This window comes from Centruroides vittatus, unplaced genomic scaffold (genome assembly GCF_030686945.1).
Source record: "Centruroides vittatus isolate TY-2023 unplaced genomic scaffold, ASM3068694v2 contig_875, whole genome shotgun sequence".
NCBI classification, from domain to species: Eukaryota; Metazoa; Arthropoda; class Arachnida; order Scorpiones; family Buthidae; genus Centruroides; species Centruroides vittatus.
Window position 1 is genome coordinate 4,150,500 of NW_027122567.1, and position 22,002 is coordinate 4,172,501.

Sequence of the window (22,002 nt, forward strand, 5' to 3'; positions counted from 1 at the left end):
TATCAAATTTAAGAAACGAAACAAGTTTTATGGTAAAATATGAATAGTTTTTATTTTACTTATTCATTTAATGGGTACACTATACGCTACTAAATTCACCAAGTTACACAATACAATTACGGCTGTACAATATTCTGTTTCTTTTTCTCTTCTGTTGTTAATTATAAATGAAAGGAAAATATAATAATAATTAATTATAGTAATCTGTTCCCGACGATTTGAAGAACAACACATCAACAATGAATTTGGCAGTGATCTTGCATTTTTTTCTGTTCTTTTTCAGAAAAGTCTGTTTCCTACAAACACAGCGAAGATCACAGAACACACATATGTCATTATTGTTGTTTTTTTGAAAGTAAAGGCGTTGTTGCAAAAATCTACGTCGCATGTGCAGATTTTGCGTTTCCAACCAATACTCACATCCCATTTGCAATCACCTGTTAGAGGTACGTGATTTTTCTGAAAGCAATTCCTTCTCCATTGTTCCATACGACCTGCGAAACAACCAAAATATATATATATATACAACACACACACACACACACATATATATATATATAACAGATTGGAAAAGCAAACGCCGAAACCCTAAATCAATAAATGTTTAATTTATATGAAAATGACCTAATTTAAAAAACGATATTATGTAAAAAAGCATTCCCCAATCAGTGAATTGCGTCCTTAGAAAAAAAGTAAAATGTATTCTTAAATAAATAATGTCATACATCTAAGAGGGGGAATTTCCAAGTAAAAACGTTAGGAAGAACTTACTAATCTAAGGTTTTTTTTCTCCTGTTATTCGGAAGCAAAATACATAAAAGATGATGCCAAAAAATAATTTTAAGCAAGTAAAGGCTAATTTTATTTAACTTACCATTAGGATCCCATTGCACGAATATTTCGCAACCGTGTTCACACTGATGAACTACTGATTTGTGGGATTGAAAACCAACCTCTGTGCAGGAATCTGTACTATTATTTTGATCTTCTGGAGACCAACTACAGACGTAACATTGAATTGCCAGACCTAAAAAAAAATATATATATATATATATATATATATATATATATAATTAAATACATAAAATATTAATTTAATAAATTAAATTTTTATTTATTTATTTTAACAAAATCATTCATTACGAATTACTTCATATCATATTTCAGTTTCCGCCTTAACATTTCCGTATGTAATACCCACAAAATAATTTCCTACTTTCATGGCATATGAGAGGAAATGTTCACTTAGAAAGTAATTTAATTAATTTCCATGTCAAAACATTTTTAATATAAAAGTCATTAATTAAAATTTTAAATGAAAGTAAAAAAATAGTGTTTAAAATTTTCCTTAAATATTTGCTGTTTCTTAGCTTACGATGTATTTTTTTTAACTTGTTTTTTTTCTATTCATTATTTTCTTATGTACAATCTTAATGGAATTATTATTGATGTATCTTTTTACTTTCTAAAGGCTTTATATGCCTATATTAAATGATAAGGAGAAACTTTTTATAAGGCAAAAATTTAAAAGTAAAATGCGAAAACTATTAAATTTCGATTCGTTTTCATCTTTTTTCTTTTAAATTTTAATAAATGAATAAATAAATTATTGAAAAATTACCAAAAATATATTGTAACAAATTTGTTTTAAAGATATTCTGATTGGTTAAGCTTTAAAATCATGTTAAACTTTCAAGGATTATTTTGAAATTAACCAATCGGTATGACAAGAAAAATTATTTGTTTTCTTTGTTTTTTATTTCCCAGATTTTTAAAATAAATATATTTTAATGGAATTATTATTGATTTCTAATTTCATTTTTTTACTTAAAACATTTCAAAGTTTTATTTAAAAGTTTAATAACTCTACATCATTTTATATATAAATAAAACATTAAGAGCATTTAAAAAATATATATTTTAAGTAATTTCTCTTGTTTTGATTAGTTAATTCTATATTTTATTAGAAGACAGTAAACATAAAAAGTATATTCTGTATTTTAATAATATTTAAATTTAATGTTTATATTTTTTAAATAAACTTAATTAGAGTGATTTAAAATGGATATTTTTTCATGTGTCTGCTTGATTTTATCCTCTTTTTTAATGTATGCTGAATAATTCTGCATAAGTACCATGTTTTTGTAATTTATTAAAATATTTAAAAAATTTAATTTACAATCAAGTCTCCGAGCAGCCACTAAAGAGAACATTAAAAATTGATTGTTGTTTGGAAGTTATTTTGTATGCATTCTGTTCAAAAAATTGCCGTTACTTATTTATTTTAAAAACTGAAAATGAAATAAATATAAAGAAAAAAATGAAAAAAAAAAATTTCGGTTTCATATTACACTGGTTGGCTAATTCAAAATGAATTTAAAAATTTCCAAACCAATCACGTTTCATATTTCAATAACCGTTTTAAGATTAACAAATATTAATTTTAATTTTAAAAAAAAGTTGAAAATGTTTATAGAATATTTTAAAATAATTTTTAAATTTAGTAAAAATATCGAGAAAAATGCTAATTTCTGTCTGTACATGGTCTCTATACATGAAAGTGAAAATTATTTATAATCAGGAAAGCGGCGTTTATCAATTTTAAATGTTTAAAAAACAAATAAAGTTTTGGATATCTTCCAAAATTATGTATTCTTCAGGAATCCAAAGATAACTTGATACTTAAAGATCTATTCTTGTATACATGGAGTGGGCTCTTCCACAAAATATACTTACTTTTAATTCGCAATAAAACTATTTGTATAAATTTTGAATCATTGAACAGATCCAGGAAGTGTGCATTTGGTTACTTCATTAAATGCTACATAAACTTAAATAGTTAACGAACTAGGACCTGGAATATTTCATTACTTAACGAGTGATGATTTTCGAGTGATTAAAAAAAGTGTTTAAGTAATAAAAGCTCGTTACAAGAGAGAATTGTGCCAAAGGAAAAAGAGCATGTCAAAATTTGTGACAGCAATTAACACTTTTTAACTTCAATAAACCCTAGAAAAATGAATTTTAAAACGAAAAAAAAAAATAGTTGAGTATTATCTCTCCTTGAGATACATGAGATACATTTTATATGCTACTTAATAAGAAAGGATGTTGAATTAACAAGCTTACCTTCTGTTAGAAGAGATAAGAAAACTAGTAAAAGTAAAGGAATGGTTTCCATTTGTCAATTTTTCTCAGAAGGGATTTATACCGGATACCTGAAATAAGATAAAAATTATTCATATTTATAATCGTATAAACACAAGAAAAGTACAGACTATACAAAAAAAAAAAAAAAAAAAATAGAATAGGCGAACTCGGAATTAAACTAAAGATTAAACTACAATGAGGTTGGGCGTGGGTGTTCATTTATGAAATTCTTCAGTCTGATGACATCATGACGATCTTGTCCCTGAAGTCGTATTTCCTGTTTGTTCCATCTCCTTAAGTTTACAAGATGAAGTCATAATAAACCATATAAACTATAAATTACGTCATGATCTTACTAAAATTTTATTATTATTTTTTAAAATAAAAAGGTACGTTTCAAGTGGAATCAAAACTGTACCTCCCGCCAGACTTAAAAATACCTTGAATGAACTGTTAACTCGTTGAACAACATTTGACACTGTATTCAAATAATGGATTTATTCTGTTATAAGTAATTCGAATTGATTGATTGATTAATCGAAGGTTTCAATAGAAATCTGTGTAAACTGACACGATCAAACTGAACGATCAGTAAAAAAAATGGAGTAAAATAAACTGATAGTAGGAAAACGCAAGGATAGAGAACACTGAAGTATCGTCTATTATTTATAATAATAATAAAAAAATATAAAGGCAAGAGAATAAATTTCTTTTATATTTACTGTTTGCAGAAAATTCATATTTATTCAGCAATTCAAGCAAGCAATTGACTTTACTGTTGTTACATATCTTAACGGAGCAATATAAATTCATGTGCAGAGAAACGGTTGATTTCTCTTCTCTGTTTCGTATTATTATTACTATTATTAAATATTATCATCAATATAAAGATAACAAAAAAATAAATTTAAAATTTTCTATTTTAATTATATTCATCTTAATGATATGTGCATATATATTACATAAATCTGATTATACTGGAGAAAATACAGTATAAACATATTGATCTATTTTGCGTTACATTTTTTACTGGTGACGTGAAAACAAAAATCTAGTTTATTTCGGAAAATATTCTTTTTCTTGACATTTCGAGGAAAAAAAGCAGTAAAAGAAAAGAAAAAAAACTATAGTAAATTTATAGTGAATAAGCCAATCTTGGATATAAATATACATTAAACTTTACATTCATAAGCCATTAAAAATTGAAAGATATATTTAAAATGAGAAACTTATTAATAATTCTCAATAAATTGTTTAAACACACGTGTTTATGAAATGAGATTCTTTACTTAAAATTTAAAATTTTATATATATTTTCAAGCTGCATTTTTTTTTTTTTTAAATTACATAAAATATGTACTAAACTCATACCAATGCATATATTGTTTATACTTTATTTAGGGAATATTTAAACTAGTTACTAGTTTCTATATATTTATTTTAACAGCATCTGTATTTATTTTAGCTAGGTTTGCTATTTTTATGACAGCATATATTAATTTCGAAAAAAACACTATCTTCCTTTCAATACTGTTTACATACTAAGATCGACAAGCCTTGTACGTGCCAAGTGTGACATATTTTAACACAGTTTAGCATCACAAACACGACTAGACACCTCTTAAATAAATGAGGATAATTAAAAAATAATCCAATTACCGAGATGATGAATCATGAAGTTTTCTTTTCAGCTTCACATTTATGAAAGTAAAATAATAAGAAAAAAGAATATGAGTTAATGTATCATATGCATTCTGATCAACTGATTTTGTACTGTACATCTTAACTCGAAAATGCATCGATCGCTTAAGAGACGAGTCGTTGCCTAATTGGTTTAGCGGGGATGCAGGGACACTAGCCGATTCATCTGATTCACTCTCTGCATTTTATATTAGAAGCAGACGAGGAATATATCACCCGAAAACGATTCAAAACACTCCAAAGAAAACAGTGCATCGTATGCAATGATTAATTAAATTTCAATAGTTGAAAGAACTTTAAGAAAAAAAAAAAAATGCGTTAGAATTTCAGGTAACGTTGCAAACTAATGAGCACTTACCACCTTACTGTAAGGGAGTGTGCTCCATTACCTTTGATATATGATGATAAAGCAACCAATCTAACAGTTTTCGCAGCAAGATGTCCATTAGAGGCAGATGTTTCTATATATATTTTTTTAAATCTAAAACTGTAAGTACAGTTTATAAAATCCTTCATTGGCATACTTTCTAAATGGGAGTAAAAAAATGTTTTTCTTTGTTACGATTTCCCACCGAAAGCAACTGAGCCGATCTCCGGTATTTAAAGCTGCTTCCTTTACAACACCAATAACGCGTATGAGAATTTAATGTCAAAAAACCGAGCTTCAACCACCCGTGTAATCTGTCTAAAATTTCTCCACACCAACTTACCCGCATCTTGGTTTTCCTACAAGGACGTAACATACCCTTGACTGTGATACGTACGTAACTCTATTCATTATAGTGACATCGTGGCGCCGGTCACGACCTAACGTGACCAGATGGTACGTGTAGATCGCTCGTGTCGTAAAGAACAGGTGCAAAGTAAAAATATTTTTCGAAAATATCCCAAAAGCGTCATCGTCATCCGCCCACATTTTCAATTGTCGCGGATTTTTTTTTCTTTTACACACAGAGGAACATATAAAAGATTACTTGCTAAATATTTAACACCTCGTTCGATGGGGGATGCGTATCGATTTGCTTTTTGTAGGCATCATCATGACGTGTTCGACAACCGAACCTGCCATTTCCATCTGTTGAAAATGGAAAAGTAATAATCGCGATTAAGTATCAACGCCAGATTTCAATCTTCCATTAATTAACCTTAAACCGTTACGTTTCCGTCATCGTGTGACGTCGAGTGGCGTGCGGGAATCGTTTTAACAAAGACGACGTTACCATAGCAACAATGAATCAACAACCGATTCTCATAATTCTTTTCGGTTTCCCACCGAAAAAAAGGCGATACGTAAAAAAAGAAATGGAAAAAAATAATAATAAATAAATATCTACTCACGTAATACGAACGGAACTTCTCGGCGTGCTCGTAACTGACGATGGTAAGTGACTTTTATACAGAACGCCCGTGAGAAAGTATTCCAAATATTAATTATTTTAAATTACACGAAGGACGAAGATTAATTGTAATAAGTCGGCGTTGCTTTATTTCTATTAGAGGGTTAAGAGGAATTTATTAGGGATAAACACCCGGTAAAAACCGAAACGAATCGTTTGACCTCATTCAGATTGGAATACGTGAGAGAAAGATTCGAATTGTTTACGGGGCGTGGGCAAATGGTGACTACTTTACTAGGCGGGGTTGTCGTGCCGTAGACTATTAACTCACCTGCTCCTATACCGCTATTACTCTAGAACACTCTCCTTTCTAATGGTTCCTGCGAGGGGCGTTTGTGGTATCAGAACGCGTCTCTTCTTTATTTTTTATTTATGTGGTAAAAGAAAGAGGGTTCGTGACGGATCTACAGCTGCTCCATTTGCTTATGTACACAGCTCACTTAGCTGGGGGAAATTCCCCCGTTTCGGGGGGTACCGCCGGAGTTTCATATATTAAACACGTTGGGTGTGTCTAAGAGGAGGTGGAAACATCGAAATTAATTAATTAACCAGCCATCGACCTAAACTATTTTCCACATTGTGGCCAACGCGTTATTGACGCGATGGTCAAGTTAGGGGTTTATTTCCTCTTTCTTCGCATGTCGGCGTATCCTTTTCAATATTTTACGACAATAATTGTAGTAAACGAGTCGCGTTACGTCACCATCGTAACTGTGACGCAACAAACTGGGATTAGGTGACGTCACCCGGACGAAAGGGGTCGAATTTTGCATATCTCCCGTCGTATATCGTCTAGAACGTGTACAACGCGCGCACCAATATATTATTTTTGTACGTTAAAATCGTAAACGGATCGACTCTTACCTATAAAACATATTGTTTGAGTGGATGAGCTCCAAATCGGAACAGTTTTCTTGTTTATGTTCACCTAATACAAGCAAATAACCCGGATGTGAGCAGAGGACGGAGAGAAACTGACAAGCGTTCGCTGTACAGCGCCCTCTTTTGGCTAGCCTCCAGTCACGTGACTTGGGATATCGAAAGTGGAATGCCGTCTGGTCAGATTAAACCACGCTTTTAGCTATAAATTTTCGGAATTTACTCGGATTTAAATATATTATAAAAGCGTAATCGTTGGCGGAAACTCTTACGACGACGTAAACAAAATTAAGAATTTGTAACATAAAACATGACTCATAATTTGCGTCATTATTAAAAAAAATTAAAAAGAGATTAAGTAAATTAATATCATTCCATTTAAATGTAATACTAGAAAGCAAAATATTATATAGAAAAATGTTTATCTGTCCTTCATTGTTTGCAAAATATTTCAAGTATATTCATAGGTGAAGAGTCCAACTATCACCCAGTGTAAAGTCTAACAATTGTAATTGTACCGCCTCTACATATCACAACAATTAACTTTTATGGTTCGTATGTAAAATTTGTCTAGAAATTTTATTTTTGAAAAATAATATAAACTTAATGCTAAATTAATCTCTATCACATATATGTACTGTACAATCTAGAAATGCATGATGGATAAGCGGTAGGCTATTAAGATTGCTACGATAAGAAGATATATCATTATTATTATTATTTTTTTTTTCTTTCTCTTGTGATCATGTGGTTAATACGGTAATATATCATGGCTGTAATTTTAGAAGGTAGAGAAAAATATTAAAATTATAAAATACGAAAAATTGATAACAATATTTCTTTATTTTACTGCTATTTAAGTAAAGCATGCCTTTTCCTGTATTGTCTTAATTTCAAATTTCTTTGGTGTTTTATACATTTAAAAGTCAATATAACGATATAAATTAAAAAATAAATTAATAAAACGATCGTTAATTGCCCGAAATATGTCGAAGGATCTAAGAAAAAAAAATCTTTTGTAAAAATAAAAATTATAAACTTTTATAATTTATTTCAATTTACTTACCAAATACAACGGTTTGTAGAATAACTGTAAAAAATGATTAAAAAATAATTTTGTTTTATTAAAATTTATAATATAAAAAATAAAGTAAATGACACATATTGTTGTGTTTTTATCAATTATAGAACATAAAATACATGAATATTACACATCATCCACCACTAACGTATCCTTTAAATGTATAAAAATATCTTTATGTATAAGCACTTAAGATTGGGAAGCAAATTTTCTAGAAAACCTCGCCAAATGCATTAAAAACAATTAAGATAAAAGGTAACCCAGAGTATATTTTTAGAAGAAAACTTAAAAGATAAATTTAAAAGATAGAATAATAAATTATGGCAATTAATTCGATTTTAGAATTTCATTTGTTTCTTAAGTATTTTAAATCGATATAAATACATCTTACATAATATTTTATTCGATTTACTTTGACTCATTTTTAATTATGGAGCGTGTAATTTATACGACAAGTTCCTGTTTAATTTATAAAGTATACAAATTTTAAAGTAAACAGGATGATATTCTTATTTTTATCCATACCTTTTATTCTAATTAATCCTACTTCAATTCCGAATACGTCGCACGAATAGTCTCCAGAATCTCTCATCTGAACATTTCTCAGATATAAAATGTCTCTTTCATCAATTCTTAAGCTTTTCTCTGCCTTATATTGAATGGAATTTACATCTATCAATTTACCATTCTTGTACCAAAGAACTCTAGCAAGAAGGGTAACTCTACGAAAATATTCGAAGAAAAATTAGTTAATTTTAAATAAAAATTAAAACAAAAAATATTGCTTTTTACCCTGGACAAATCAGAGTAACGGATGATCCTTCATAAATTGTTTTAACATCCACAGGAGCGAGATGTCTTATTGGTTTACCTTTTGAATATATTATTAATAATTATAAAAATGCGTGTGTGTTAATTATCTTTTATAATGAGAAATCTTACTTTTAGTTTCAATGTCTTTTAATTTTAAACCCTTAAAAAAATTCTTTCTAAACTTGCCTATCTGTCCGAAGCTTTCATTTAATTCTCCTGAAATATAAGAACTATATAAATAATTAAAAATAAAAACATATAAAAAGAAAAAAAATATGTCAATCAGCGTGCATTGACTGAAAATGGTCGCCATCTCGATTACTTTAGGCTACAAAATCTTTTAAAAAATGTATTTACAGTTCTAATTATATCACAAACGTCGAGATGTCAACAAAATTTTCTTCGCCGGAGACATATAAGAAAACAAAATGTATTCATTTTAAATGTTTTTTTTTTAAACTTATTTCAGTATTAATTACATTTATTCTCTTTTAAGAAATTATAGAATTTAATCCAAAAAATTTTATTAGTTAAGGAGTCAGAAATACTAAATTTTAATATGAAGAATCAATTCCCACATTTAAATTTTAGGCATTAAGTAGCATAGAATTTATATTAATATATTTGAATGAGAGAATAAAATACAATCGATATATAAACTATTTACTTGTGTTCTTAATGTAAAGTATTCTTGATACTAAATATAGAATATTTACGTTCGATTTCTGATTAAATCTACAATATTTACAAAACAATCGACAATGGATAACGGATAATTCATCTACTTAATTCGTCATGTCCTGTAACTCATTATTTTTTGGGGTTTTCGACCGAAATTTCATTGATTTTTGATCATTTATTATAGTTTTTAGGCTTTCTACGTCATTTAATCACTATAATTTCTTTTTTTTTATAAAAAAGTTGAATCTCTTTTATTACAATGTAAAATGTTATTTTATATGTGAACTGGCCAAAAACTATTAAACTGTAATTTTAGAAAACCACATAATAATGGTTTTCTTTAGAAATAAAATAGCAATTTTTAAATTTTATGAATTATTTGTATTTCTTAAAATAATTCATAATAAATCAAAAGCTTTTTCTGTTATTTAAAATGACAAAGAACACAAAACTTATTATATATCGTTATAAAAATTAGGCATTTTGTATCAATTTTAAGCATGCAGCGTTACAAATTTGTTCAAAAAATAATAATAAAAAAAAAAACTAAAATTGTTTACATCATTTTAAAACGCTTTTATTTGACTTGCTTTTTATCGTTTTCAAATCCGGCAACTCAAATTTCATCAACTTCTAATTAAGGTAGTAGGCTGAAACCTTTGAGAACATACCAAAGTCCAATGACAATGCATTTTAATGATGTTTTAGGGGGGTGGCCTCACTTATCATCCTCTCCACCCTGAAACCCGATACATAAACAAATGTAGAATTTAATCATAATGTGTTACTGGGGATGATCTCATCCCTACCATCCCCCACATCCAATCTCAAAAAAACATGACCAATAAAAGCGTTTTTAAAATTGTTTAAAAATATATTAAAATCCGTTCTATTGGATTTACGGATAGACAAGATTCACAGAAAAGCTTTTTCTATATTCAGCATGGTCTAAAAGTCAGTTAAACGAGTTATACTTTAACATCATATTGAAACGGTTAAAACCGGTTCGGGGCAGCTGCATGCTATTGATATTATTCATGATTCAGCTGCTTTAAATGAAGCTGAATCACGAATAATAATAATAATATTCTGTTCTAAACCGATTTTAAAATAATCTTAGAATATATCTCGGTTAAGTGACTTTAGGCCACCTACATATTAAATATTTGTTTGACGTCTGTGATAATACCAATGCTGACAAATTTCGTATGAAATAAAGTATTACAAATATAGAAATTAACGAAGTTATAGTATAAATTTTGAAATGGCGACAGATGTATTTTTATATCCAAAATGTAGAGCGGACTAAATAAAAAACGGTTGAACTGGTTTGAAACAGCTACAAGTTATTATTACTGATATATATATATATATATATATTTAACGGTACTATCTACTAATTGAATCATTTAATTATTTGAGTAAACTCAGCACCGTTGTTCATCGTTTACAATCTTTCCACTCACTTTTCAGACTACATCTTGACTGATTGATTTGTAGGGATTTAATGGTCTTAGAGCCTCTTGGGCAACTTTGTTGAGGAAGCTATCGAAGGAAGTGGAGTTTTCATTTCCAGTGAGAATTGAACCTAGATTTCCTTAAAGAAAGTGTAATAAATTTCCATGCCACCGTCTAAAAAATCACAAAGTGGCAAAATTCCAAAAGTTTTCAATAATTCTTTAAGATTGTATAATTTATCGTAATGAGGACGATATCCTTTGAGACGAATTACCGGATTTTCGTTGTACGGTATGAATAATTCATACAGTAGACGCCCTATACAATTTGTTATAACATAATAATACATTAATTATTAGCATATAATAATTTTATTATATTAAAAATGTATTAATCCATATTATTAAATATTTTAGTTTTAATACAGTTTATCTAACTGTACAGAATGACAATATGATTCTGTTTTGAACTAATCTGTGTTTGAATCAGAACTTCTTTCACGTATCCGGATCGATCTAATTGTGAATCGGTGATCATCCCATGATTGACGAAGCTCCGACTTGTATATACTAATTATAATTGATGCCATGCAAAAGAAATTCAATCCGGATCTTTTAGTAATAAGCGAATCACTTTTTGCATAATCACACGAGGAGTAAATTTTCTTTCGTCTCTTTCATAATATTTACATTTTCACTAGATATTATTTATAAATTGGGCCAATTTAATTACTCCTAATAAATTTTATTGAGTCCTGTGATTCAAATCTCGAAGACATTCTATTGTAAATCTATTTAATCTACATAAATCTTAATAGTATTCTACAAACACATCAAGATTTATGTAGCAAGTTAATGCCGACAATTAACATAACAATTTAATTTGTCGATTAATTGCTGACGTGTTTATTAATGGAGCACGTCACCATTACGTTTATCATATATTTTTAATGAAAATCTGCATTGTTTCCAGAATTATGTAGTCTTGACAATGTCTTCTGTCCAGCTTACAATTTTCATTTGAAAGTCATTTCTCTTTTAAATTTTCCATCTAAGCATAAAAATTCTATAGAAAATAATAATAATAACTGCATTCGCAGAAGCATAGATGTACAAAAAATAAACTAAAATTCGATTTTTATTATAACGGTGATAAATGGATAGAACTAAAAGGAGTACAATTCCCAGAAGAACAACCGAAAATAATTTAAATATTATCGAATACAAATAAATGAGAAACATTAATACGTTCCGTATAATGAGGATAATACAGTACAATACTTTATTTTTACTTTGTTTAAATAGATCAAATGATTCGAAGCTGTTGATAACTTCCTATTTAATTATACAAAAATTAATGTAAATAGATTCAACTTTTGTGTTTCTGACAAATACACTTCGTAAATATAATTGGAAATAAAAATTTCATCTTTGCAGAAATTACTATAAATAAAATATAAGTTTAAATAAACATAATATATTAAAATATTACATACTTTATAATGATGTTTATGAAAAATGAATGGCAATAGACAACAAGAAAAAAACAAAATGGTAGATAAAGTAGTTTCAACTTCGAAGCGGATAAGTCAATTTTTTCGTATTTCATCTTTTTTTTTATAGAAAAAATAAAATGAAAAACGAAAAAGTAGAAAAATGGAAGAGAATTTCTAGTTTTTATTTATATACTTTTTATTGTTGATGGCAAAAAAGAAAAACTGTTTTATTAAATAAGAGTTAGAAAAGAATTAAACAGAAGTAGTTTTCAAAATTTTATAAATTATTTATGTTCATATTTAGTAACTAGCATATATAAAATCCTCAAAATTAAAGAGAGTTAATAGTGTTATTACAATAAATGTTTCCATTCGAGACATTTGATACTTGTTGGGTGAGTAAAGTCGTCAACGAATATGATTTAACCTGTAACGAAAAGACCTATGAAAAGAGCAAAATTATTCGATCATAACCCAATGGAAAGAGCCCGTAGGCTAAAATATACAGTCTACATTGCTCTTATTTTTGAAATTTTATATAATTCCAGCAAAATGAGAAAAGCTCTCCAAATTCTGGTTTATACAGGTTTTAATGTCTAATTGTATTTATATAATTTACAATTTTAATTTATTAAATGCTCGATTTTTATAAAAAATTTAAATTATATTCCACAAAAATTGATAAAAATTTGCCTAGTAGAAGGTAAGTTTAAACAAATATCAAAAGGAACGACAAACTGACGTACCCTTTTCCTTGCAGAATTATATTTCAATTGAGTATTGGCTTGATAAGAGAGGTTTGAAATCAATTGTTTTTACTTAAAAATTAGTGAAAAAAATAAATAAAATAATAAAAATTATTAGTTTTCTTTTCAGAAATACGTTATTTCAATACAGTAGAAAGTAGTTTTATTTTTGAGTAATTTGTCTAATTATGCATGCCTAATTATACAAGTCTAATTAAAAACTAAAAATTATATAAGCCTATGTACTGTACGTATAATTTGAATTTGTTTCGCACTGATCTACATGAGAAAATGTTATTTTACTTATTTTTTAATGTTTTCTTAGGCATGCAGATACTGTATAAAGAATGTAAAAGTACTAATCTGACTATATAAAAATATATATTACACTAAACATCATATCAATCCAGCAAGACATTAATTGCTAACATTCTAGGCCAATTTAAACGATGTTCATCAGGTTACGATATAATACAAACCTGATAATATATTAATAAAAACAAATAAACTTAAATAATTAAATTACTAGAAAGTCATTCTTAAAGAATGACTTTCTAGAGAAAAAGAAGAAGAATTGAAAGTATTATGATATGAAGCCATGCATTGCCCTGTTTGTCGATAACATTGTAGTAACTGTTTTAAAAGGTTTAATTGATACTGTATTTCTCCAATTGATGTTCTTTTAGAATATATTGCATACGACAACAATTAGTGGCGTAACTATGATTTCTAGGCCTCTTGCAAAAAAGATTCGATGGTCCATCAATACAAATAAAATGAAAATGCCATATAAACTAAAGATGAACAAATTATGACAGAAGACATTTATTAAAATAAAATTGTTTTAATCATATGAATTAATCTGTTAGTAACTATTCATAATAAACGATCAATATAGAATTTCAAGAATTCTTTGTTTTATAATATATTATTTATCATGTGTATCAATCGAAAAATCCAAGATAATATATTTAAAAATATTACAAATTGAAGATAAAATACAAATAAAAATCCTTCACAATCACAGGAACACAATTAACATTGGAGAGTCCGACCTTTTCTTTAAGATAATCAATCTACATATTCGCATGCAAAGAATAGTCTCTAAGAAAATATCGATTCCGTCAATGTTAATTATGTTCCTGTGATCGTGAAGGATGCAAGACATCAAAATTTTATTTGTATTTTATCGTCAATTTATAATATTTTACAATATATTACGTATTTAAGAAATACTATAGCTACAGCTTTTGATTTTAATAAAGTATATTAAGCTATTTATAATTTAGTTATTACTGAGATTATCATAATGACAATTGTAGTAATTAACTAATGTACTGTACAATGTAGTATTATACATGAACATTGCAGTAAATTTTCCAGAAAGAAAAAGCTTGAAAACAAATAATTACATCAATAAATTTCTATTTAATTATTTAATTTTTTTAAAGACAGACGAAACATCTCAGGATCAAGGGTGCAAGGTTACATATATCAATAATTTATTGGACTTTTACTCGATCCCAGGGGAGGGCAAGAGCCCAGTTTGTCTCCCTGTGCGGATGCCCATACTATGCTTCGTCTTAAATCTTAAATTCTCCAAAAATTTCTAAAATACTCACCACATTTAGTTTGACATCGATCTTTTACTATAATGTTTGGTATCTTTTGAAAAAGTTTTTTAGCGCTTACATCATTATCAAAAATATAAGAGTGACAACCGGCGCTGAGTACGGGCAAGAAATAATCTTTTGTTATATCCGCATCTTTACTTTCCTGTAGAATTATCTTAAAGAGAAATTCGAACTTATTACTATTTATATTTTTAATATTTATATTTAAGAAAAATACAAAAAACAAAACGTACTTTTGTAATTTTGATTTTCATCTGCAGTCTACATCGTCCTATTCTCCTCCTTTCTCCAATTGAGAGACAACGGTCGCAAGGACCCCAAGATTCCCATTTATAAGTACACTCGTAGTTCTTCAAGTAATGAATGGATTCTAAAATTAAAATGAATATTTATGCCTTTGCTAGACTAAGATTATGATTATAAATTATATTCACTCTTATGTTGACAAGGTTCCAAGTAAGGCATAGCAGCTGCTGTTAAATTGTAGACCGCTAGAGTAAAAATATATTAATTTTTCTTTTTTTTTTTTTGTATTTAAATAAATTCTTAAGCAATAAGGAAAACAAATATACCAGTATTATTTAAATAAGCCAAATTCACATTATCTTCGTTTAAAACTACGTAGAAAAAAATAATAATTAATATTTTATAATAAATTAATTAAATATTTTGCATGTGTCAAAAACTAACTATCAACTAAATATTTCAATTTTGTGTAATTTCCATCTAAATCGTAGCAAAAATAAAATCCGACATCATCCTTAGTTATGTTTTTGATGATCAGCTCATGGTTTTCGTTAATGATGATTCGATTCGTATCATCATCATCATGAAGATCGGTTTTTACTTCATTTAACGAGCCAGAAAAATCTTCTCTTTTCCATACTCTGGAAGAATGTGTTTCATTTTCCGAACTAAATGTTAGAAAATTTTAAAATAATTTTAAAAAGTAATATTATGATTATTTAGCAGCAGAGGGCAGCACATACTAACCAAACTTTACAAGGCAATAAAATTGTTTCGTTTTTTTCTGTCATAATTAATACGGGAATAACTTCATCAATACTTTGTAAATTAGTGCATTGAGAACGTGTCTCATTTTCCAAATTTGTCGAATTGTAATCCGGTAATTCTTTTGTAAGATTTTGATAAAAAATAATAAATAATATCGTAAAATACCTAAAAATCACCATCGTATGTTCGTTTATTCCGTTCCGAGTTTTGAAAAAATAACTAATTGGTTGTCATGGAAATTTCAGTTACATGGAACGACGATTTGAATTTTTTTTTAAATATTCATTTAAATTTTTTAAATTTAAATATTTTTTTATTCGATATACAAATCATTTTTACTGGTAAAATGTAAATAATATATACAAATAAAGACAAAAAGAGATATTATTTAAATATTGTTTTATTAGAATAGTATGCTAAATTTCTATAATTATAATGAAGAATTCAGTAAGAAAATTATTTTCAAAAACATAAAATAAAATAAATATTCGTTATTTATTTTGGTGTCTGCAATTTGAGATTCAATAGAGCTTTTGAATCAAAGGCGTCTGAAATCTTATACATTGGAGCTTGTTTCGGGTTTCGAATCGTCATCGATATCGAGTTTTGAATCCTTTAGCTCTTTGAAGGATGCTTGTAATTTCGGAATTTTGTAAATCGGTGTTTTATCTGGAAGGAAGGCTTCTTCATTATCATCATTTGTCTCTTGCATTTCTAATTTTTCCGGATCTATATCTTTCAACATTTTCTTATTAGCTTCATTTTCTAGTTCATCTTTGAACTTGCTCAGAAGTTGTATGATCACCTGAAATATCAATTCTGCTTGATATTCTTTAGTTAAATTAGAATTATAAAAATACCTCACTTTTATTCGATATTATCTTACTCTACGATCAAGACTTTCAGCTATTTCGATGGCGGTTCTATTGTACTGAAATGTTGAATTAAATTAAAATTCAACGAAAATGATAATAATGTAATATAATAAATTACTTACATAACTTGGTAGAGACCAATCGCAGTTATTAGCAATTAACTCTCGAACAATTTCTGGATTGTTTCTAACAGTAGCTAAAATTAGAGCAGTGTTACCATATATATCTTGAGCATCAATATTTGCTCCTTCTAATATTAACAATTTTGTTATTTCGCTAGAACCTCCATTAAGAGCTTGTAAATATAAATCGGTCAAGTTTACGAATTCAAATATGTAATAATAAAATAGTAATAAATTTTTAAATAAAATTACCATGTTTCAGAAGCGGCGTCAGTCCATTTTTGTCTGTTGCATGAATATCGGCGCCATCTTTAATCGCCCATTTAATAACTTCCAAGCTATTTCCTTCAACCGCACAATGCAACGGTGTGTTTCCGAATTTATCGACGGTGGTCCATTTACATCCTAATTTTCTCAGAAGTTTTGTAGCTTCCAAGTTCCCGATAAAGCAAGCTGTCATTAGACTACGCAAAACAAAACTATGTGTTAGTAATGTGAAAATCTGTTTTAATATGAAATCGTGTAAATTCTAAATCTACCAATTTCTTCCACTAGCATCACTATAATTGATGTCGGCGCCATGCTTAATAAGTACTTCAGCTATTCTGAAATTGAAATTTGACATCAGTTTTACGTAAAAATTCAAAATATATAATGGTAAATTGTTACTCGTTGCAATTCCTTAGTATGGCTCTCATCAAAACAGATAATCCATAGTGATCTGGGGAATCTATTTTCAATTGATGGTGTTCACTAGAAATTTTCGTACGGATTTTAATATATTTTACAAAACTTAAAGTTTTAATTTTTAATCAAAACTTACTCTTTTTCTAAAATATTGATTACTTTAGATAAATTTTCACTTTGCACCGCTCTATGCAGATCAAGCATGCTTAGAGGCTCTTCTGTAACATGTAAAGAATAAACATTTAAATTTACATGTAAATAGTATTGATATAATTATAGTTTTTAACTTACTGGCTGTTGTAACTTCAGTAATATTCGACCAATCACTTTCTGCCATACCTTTTTTGTACCTCACTCGAAAGTAAAAAACAGTATTTGGTGAAAGAGATTTAAAGATTTCGCTCTTCGCATAACCGCTGAAGAAAGATATTTTTAAAAAAGTTTGCACTTAATTTAATATTTTTATTATTTTTTTCTGAAAATTAAAACGTATCAAAATTTTTCTTACTTGTAAGCAGTATCCCATTTCTTTTTCTGATGAGAATATTGCACTATGTAAAGTTTATCGTCGCTGGGATCATCTTGGTCCCATTGTAGTGAGATCGAATTAAAAGTTACAGCAGTACATATTGGAGCTTGAGGAGAAGGCAATTCTAAACGTAATAAATGATAACAATATTACATCTGAATGTAAATATAATAAATAATCTGATTCACAACTTACCAATCTCATCAACTTGAATCAAATTTTTAAAATCTGATGTTTTTCGCTCTTTTGTTTTAACCTTTTTTGACTTTTTACTTTGTATTTTTTTATCTTTTTCGTCCATCGTTAATGCGAATACAATATTTTCAAAAGAATTCTGTCAAGCCTACAGTTGAAGATTTTAATTCTATATCTTAATTACGCAATTAATATTAAATATTAATGTTTTTCTACGAATCTTTTGTAATTTTACAAAGTTTAACTTACATATAATATTTTCATTTTAAGTGATTTTACTGACCTTTTATATGAAAAATAACGGCGAAATTCTTATCGAACGTTTAAGATATTCTAAATCGTATTTAAATCGTTCTAGAAGATCGAATTCATTGACATTTAGAACGAATTTGAAAATTCAACATATTTTAAGCGTATATTTTACGTATAGGGAAACCAGAACAGAACCGAATATTAAGGTTTAAGGGTTGTAAAATAGAAAAGGATAGACGTAGACCGTTGAATAAGTTTATTATTTTTTAACTGCTTGCTGACATAATATTCTTTCAAATCTACCAAAAATTAAACACATCAATTGTTATTTATGTTACTTAATAATAACCCAATGTTAAAATAACATTTCTCTATAGTTTATTTTGTTTTATGTAAATATTATTAGTTAAAATTAGTTGCAATTACTTGAAAAACAGTTAAAAGATGTTTTTCAAGCAATAATTAATGGAAAAATTTACAAATGAGAATAACATCTGCATCTCTGTACTGTACATTTCGCGAATTATACAGTCAATTTGAGGTAGATGTAGCAAACGATCCACACTTGAACAGAAGGAATCCGGTTCCGTCCTGTCCTGGGCCGTTTTCCCGGACACAGAACATTTATGTTCTGTGTCCGGGAAAATGAGACATTTATGTTCGAATGTTGTTAGTGTATGTTAGAAATTGAAGCATTTCAGTATAAATACTGTACACGAACCCACAGTTCAAATTGCATTATTAAATAATAGCAGTGTGTTAACTTGTTTGACTTGAGAATAAAAATCAGTAAAATTACAATATATTGTTGAAAAAATGGATGAATTCTGTTTCAACATGTTGCAAACTCACAGTGACCTTGACAGTGCACACAACGCTGTAGGATCCGTTATTAAACTCTAGAATTTTTCGCTGATTTGCACCACCCACTGATTAAAAAATAAGATCTGTTCTTTCTACACTGGTTTCTCCTATATTTACGTTTTTATAGAAATTTGTCATTCTGTTTAACAAAATAAAGTTATAAAACAAAAAAAAATTATTAAATATATCATAATAATTAGAGGAAGTTTGCACAGTACCAGACACATAAAGTTTTTCGAAATTGATAGAAAAGTGATAAACGAAACATAAAAGTAATACTGTCAGATTATAGTTAGGTATGCACTTCAATAGTAGACTTAACAAAAATCCAAAAATTTAATAGCATATATTTTTTTAATTTAAAATAAAATTACCATAAAATTTACACACCATACAAAAAAGTTTCTCAGTACCGGTCAGATATTAGAAGTTATTGTACTTGTGTACTAATTAATAAATATTTGAATAAATAGCAAGAAATTTAAACGAATACTTCGTAAAACAATACTGAACGTTTTCAAATCAATACTTTAAATTTTATTATTATTTCTCAAAAACTAAAAAAAATCACAATAAGGTAACAAAATACACAGTACCTTAGACACAGAAAATTGTAATTCACAGAGTCTATATTCTTTTGACCTTTACACTCAATACGACCCTAAAATTTGACCGTTCCCTAAAATGCACTAAACCCTTTTCTTTTTTAAAATTCGATATTTTCCTATTTGAATTCGCTGTCTTTTGCTTCTTTGCTTTTTCCCGTTGTGCTGAATTTTGTGAACTTACTTCTAACCTCTTAGATGGAGTTGATGTTATAATTTTGCTCTTTTCATTTCTTCATTAATGAGCATCTGCTTGTTTTATCTAAGATTGGAGAGATTGAAGTATTTTCTGAAAAATCACTTGAAGTTGACGTCAAGGCCTAGAAAGGATAAAAACTAAAGCCACTTATGTAAATTTTTCTTAATAAAATGTATATTATCTTTGTCCTGTCCAGGGTGAACTGTCCGTACTGTCCTGTACTGGAAAACGTATGGTACGAGGCGATCTTCCCAATGTTATTGGCATTATACTGTGTTATAACACGGCTTAATTGAAATATGACCTAAAATATAAATTTTTTAACTAAATTTGAATACGATCCAAACATGATTCTTATCTTGTAAACTTTCTAAAGTCCAATAATAAAATAATTCCTACAGTGTTTGCCTATAAAATATATCATCAGATATCAGGAGTGAAATTCTATGAAGTATGTAAATTATATTTATGATTATGATTTTCTAATATGAGGTATATGTGTATAAAATATTCTATGATATATCTTTAGACTTTAAAGATATTTATAGATGTTTTATGAATATACCTCGTAGATGAAATAATATCTATTTGATAATATTGTAAGTGAAGAGTTTATTGAAAAATGTAAAAAATGTTTTCTACAAATCCCAATTCTTTGTAGTCGTCCTTATGTTGTGTTGCCTTATCCGTCAATCCAATTCGAATACATCTTTTAACTCTTTATTTTTGTAGTATACCTTACGTAGAGCTCAACAAAGTAGGAGACTTTAGTCTTTTCAGATTCTGAAAAGCTCTGTGCTAAAATATGTGAATAGGGTAGTTGGGGGCGAAATGGTTCACATTAGTTTTAAGCTCTGCAGCTAGGAAACTAATTAGTTATAAATTTTGCCGGCGGCTAGCACTTCTTCGTGGAAGTTTCAAGAATCATATAATTAATTAATTTCCTAGCTGCAGGGTTTGAAACTAATGTGAATCATTTTACTTCTTGACTCAATTCACTCCCAGCCACTCTAATAATCTTTTAAAAAAGATACTTTTTGGAAAATATAGCTATTCTTTTCATTATATAAGAATAACTAAGTCAAGAAAATAGAATAAAAATATCATAAAACAATAAATAAAATATAAAAATACCAAACAAATTTGTTACATAATACCATACAGAATTAGCTCTTAAATATATCCATAAATATAATTACACATTCGGAAGATTCTGTATATGAAAATAATATTAAAAACATTAATTAAAATTTAAAAATTTACAGTAAAAATGAAATTTGACGATTTGTAATCCTAGCAACGCAGAACAATTTTTACAAAGCAATTTTCAAACGTTTGAAGAGATCGTAAAAGTGCAGTTGAAAAAAGAATGTTAAGAGGATTTTAATAGAAATGTAAAAAGAAAATCAAGAAATAAAATGACGAATGATATCAAGAGATTGAAGACACCTGTTAAAATCGGTAACAGGAGTTATTTTATCTTCATTCTAAGTATCTAAAGTCCGAAAAATCCACGTAAGAATATTTATTGAATAATTCATAATATGAAACTTGCAAAATATAAGATAAAAAAAATGGCCTTTGACAAAAAGAAACGTAAATAGCCACCATTTAGAGATAGAGCA

At 27.9% G+C, this 22,002-nt stretch overlaps 3 protein-coding genes across 8 annotated transcripts; all 3 read right to left on the bottom strand.

Annotated features, from left to right (window-relative positions):
• Nucleotides 1-25: 25 nt before the first annotated feature.
• On the bottom strand, nucleotides 26-7,243 carry LOC136983047 (uncharacterized). 5 transcript variants are annotated; one of them, XM_067279677.1, is made up of 4 exons: nucleotides 7,113-7,243; nucleotides 3,130-3,218; nucleotides 875-1,027; nucleotides 26-494 (listed from the first exon to the last, which is right to left on the bottom strand). In XM_067279677.1, exons 2-4 carry the CDS (start codon nucleotides 3,179-3,181, stop codon nucleotides 280-282), a joined length of 420 nt encoding a protein of 139 aa, XP_067135778.1. In that variant the 5' UTR covers nucleotides 3,182-3,218; nucleotides 7,113-7,243; the 3' UTR covers nucleotides 26-279. The 5 variants fall into 5 exon arrangements, with proteins under 5 accessions (XP_067135778.1, XP_067135781.1, XP_067135779.1 ...); XM_067279680.1 differs by lacking the exon at nucleotides 7,113-7,243 and adding an exon at nucleotides 6,520-7,001; XM_067279678.1 differs by lacking the exon at nucleotides 7,113-7,243 and adding an exon at nucleotides 6,190-6,454.
• A 736-nt stretch (nucleotides 7,244-7,979) lies between these two features.
• On the bottom strand, nucleotides 7,980-16,286 carry LOC136983086 (uncharacterized). The gene is made up of 11 exons (XM_067279716.1): nucleotides 16,029-16,286; nucleotides 15,726-15,949; nucleotides 15,608-15,652; nucleotides 15,470-15,526; nucleotides 15,269-15,405; nucleotides 15,024-15,189; nucleotides 9,151-9,237; nucleotides 9,001-9,079; nucleotides 8,734-8,930; nucleotides 8,194-8,217; nucleotides 7,980-8,125 (listed from the first exon to the last, which is right to left on the bottom strand). Exons 1-11 carry the CDS (start codon nucleotides 16,226-16,228, stop codon nucleotides 7,980-7,982), a joined length of 1,362 nt encoding a protein of 453 aa, XP_067135817.1. The 5' UTR covers nucleotides 16,229-16,286.
• A 166-nt stretch (nucleotides 16,287-16,452) lies between these two features.
• Nucleotides 16,453-18,855, bottom strand: LOC136983068 (fibronectin type 3 and ankyrin repeat domains protein 1-like). Of its 2 annotated transcripts, none has more exons than XM_067279700.1 (11): nucleotides 18,741-18,855; nucleotides 18,458-18,605; nucleotides 18,242-18,386; nucleotides 18,025-18,149; nucleotides 17,870-17,951; nucleotides 17,716-17,799; nucleotides 17,586-17,651; nucleotides 17,299-17,510; nucleotides 17,047-17,219; nucleotides 16,936-16,980; nucleotides 16,453-16,854 (listed from the first exon to the last, which is right to left on the bottom strand). In XM_067279700.1, the coding sequence occupies exons 2-11, from the start codon at nucleotides 18,561-18,563 to the stop codon at nucleotides 16,606-16,608; spliced, it is 1,287 nt and encodes a 428-aa protein (XP_067135801.1). In that variant the 5' UTR covers nucleotides 18,564-18,605; nucleotides 18,741-18,855; the 3' UTR covers nucleotides 16,453-16,605. The 2 variants fall into 2 exon arrangements, with proteins under 2 accessions (XP_067135801.1, XP_067135802.1); XM_067279701.1 differs by having other exon boundaries at nucleotides 16,721-16,854; nucleotides 16,915-16,980.
• Between the last annotated feature and the right edge of the window lie 3,147 nt (nucleotides 18,856-22,002).

Excerpts from the sequence above, each read along its gene's own strand:
- LOC136983068 (XM_067279700.1), bottom strand. The coding sequence starts at position 18,563 with ATGGACGAAAAAGATAAAAAAATACAAAGTAAAAAGTCAAAAAAGGTT. Across the intron at positions 17,952-18,024 it reads TACTGAAGTTACAACAGCCA|AAGAGCCTCTAAGCATGCTT; the intron begins GTAAGTTAAAAA and ends TACATGTTACAG. Across the intron at positions 17,220-17,298 it reads GACGCCGCTTCTGAAACATG|CTCTTAATGGAGGTTCTAGC; the intron begins GTAATTTTATTT and ends TATATTTACAAG.
- LOC136983047 (XM_067279677.1), bottom strand. The coding sequence starts at position 3,181 with ATGGAAACCATTCCTTTACTTTTACTAGTTTTCTTATCTCTTCTAACA. Across the intron at positions 1,028-3,129 it reads CTTATCTCTTCTAACAGAAG|GTCTGGCAATTCAATGTTAC; the intron begins GTAAGCTTGTTA and ends ATTTTTTTTTAG. Across the intron at positions 495-874 it reads CGTGCAATGGGATCCTAATG|GTCGTATGGAACAATGGAGA; the intron begins GTAAGTTAAATA and ends GTTGTTTCGCAG.
- LOC136983086 (XM_067279716.1), bottom strand. The coding sequence starts at position 16,228 with ATGGTGATTTTTAGGTATTTTACGATATTATTTATTATTTTTTATCAA. Across the intron at positions 15,406-15,469 it reads GGAACCTTGTCAACATAAGA|AATCCATTCATTACTTGAAG; the intron begins GTGAATATAATT and ends TTTTAATTTTAG. Across the intron at positions 8,126-8,193 it reads TCTACAAACCGTTGTATTTG|ATCCTTCGACATATTTCGGG; the intron begins GTAAGTAAATTG and ends TTTTTTTCTTAG.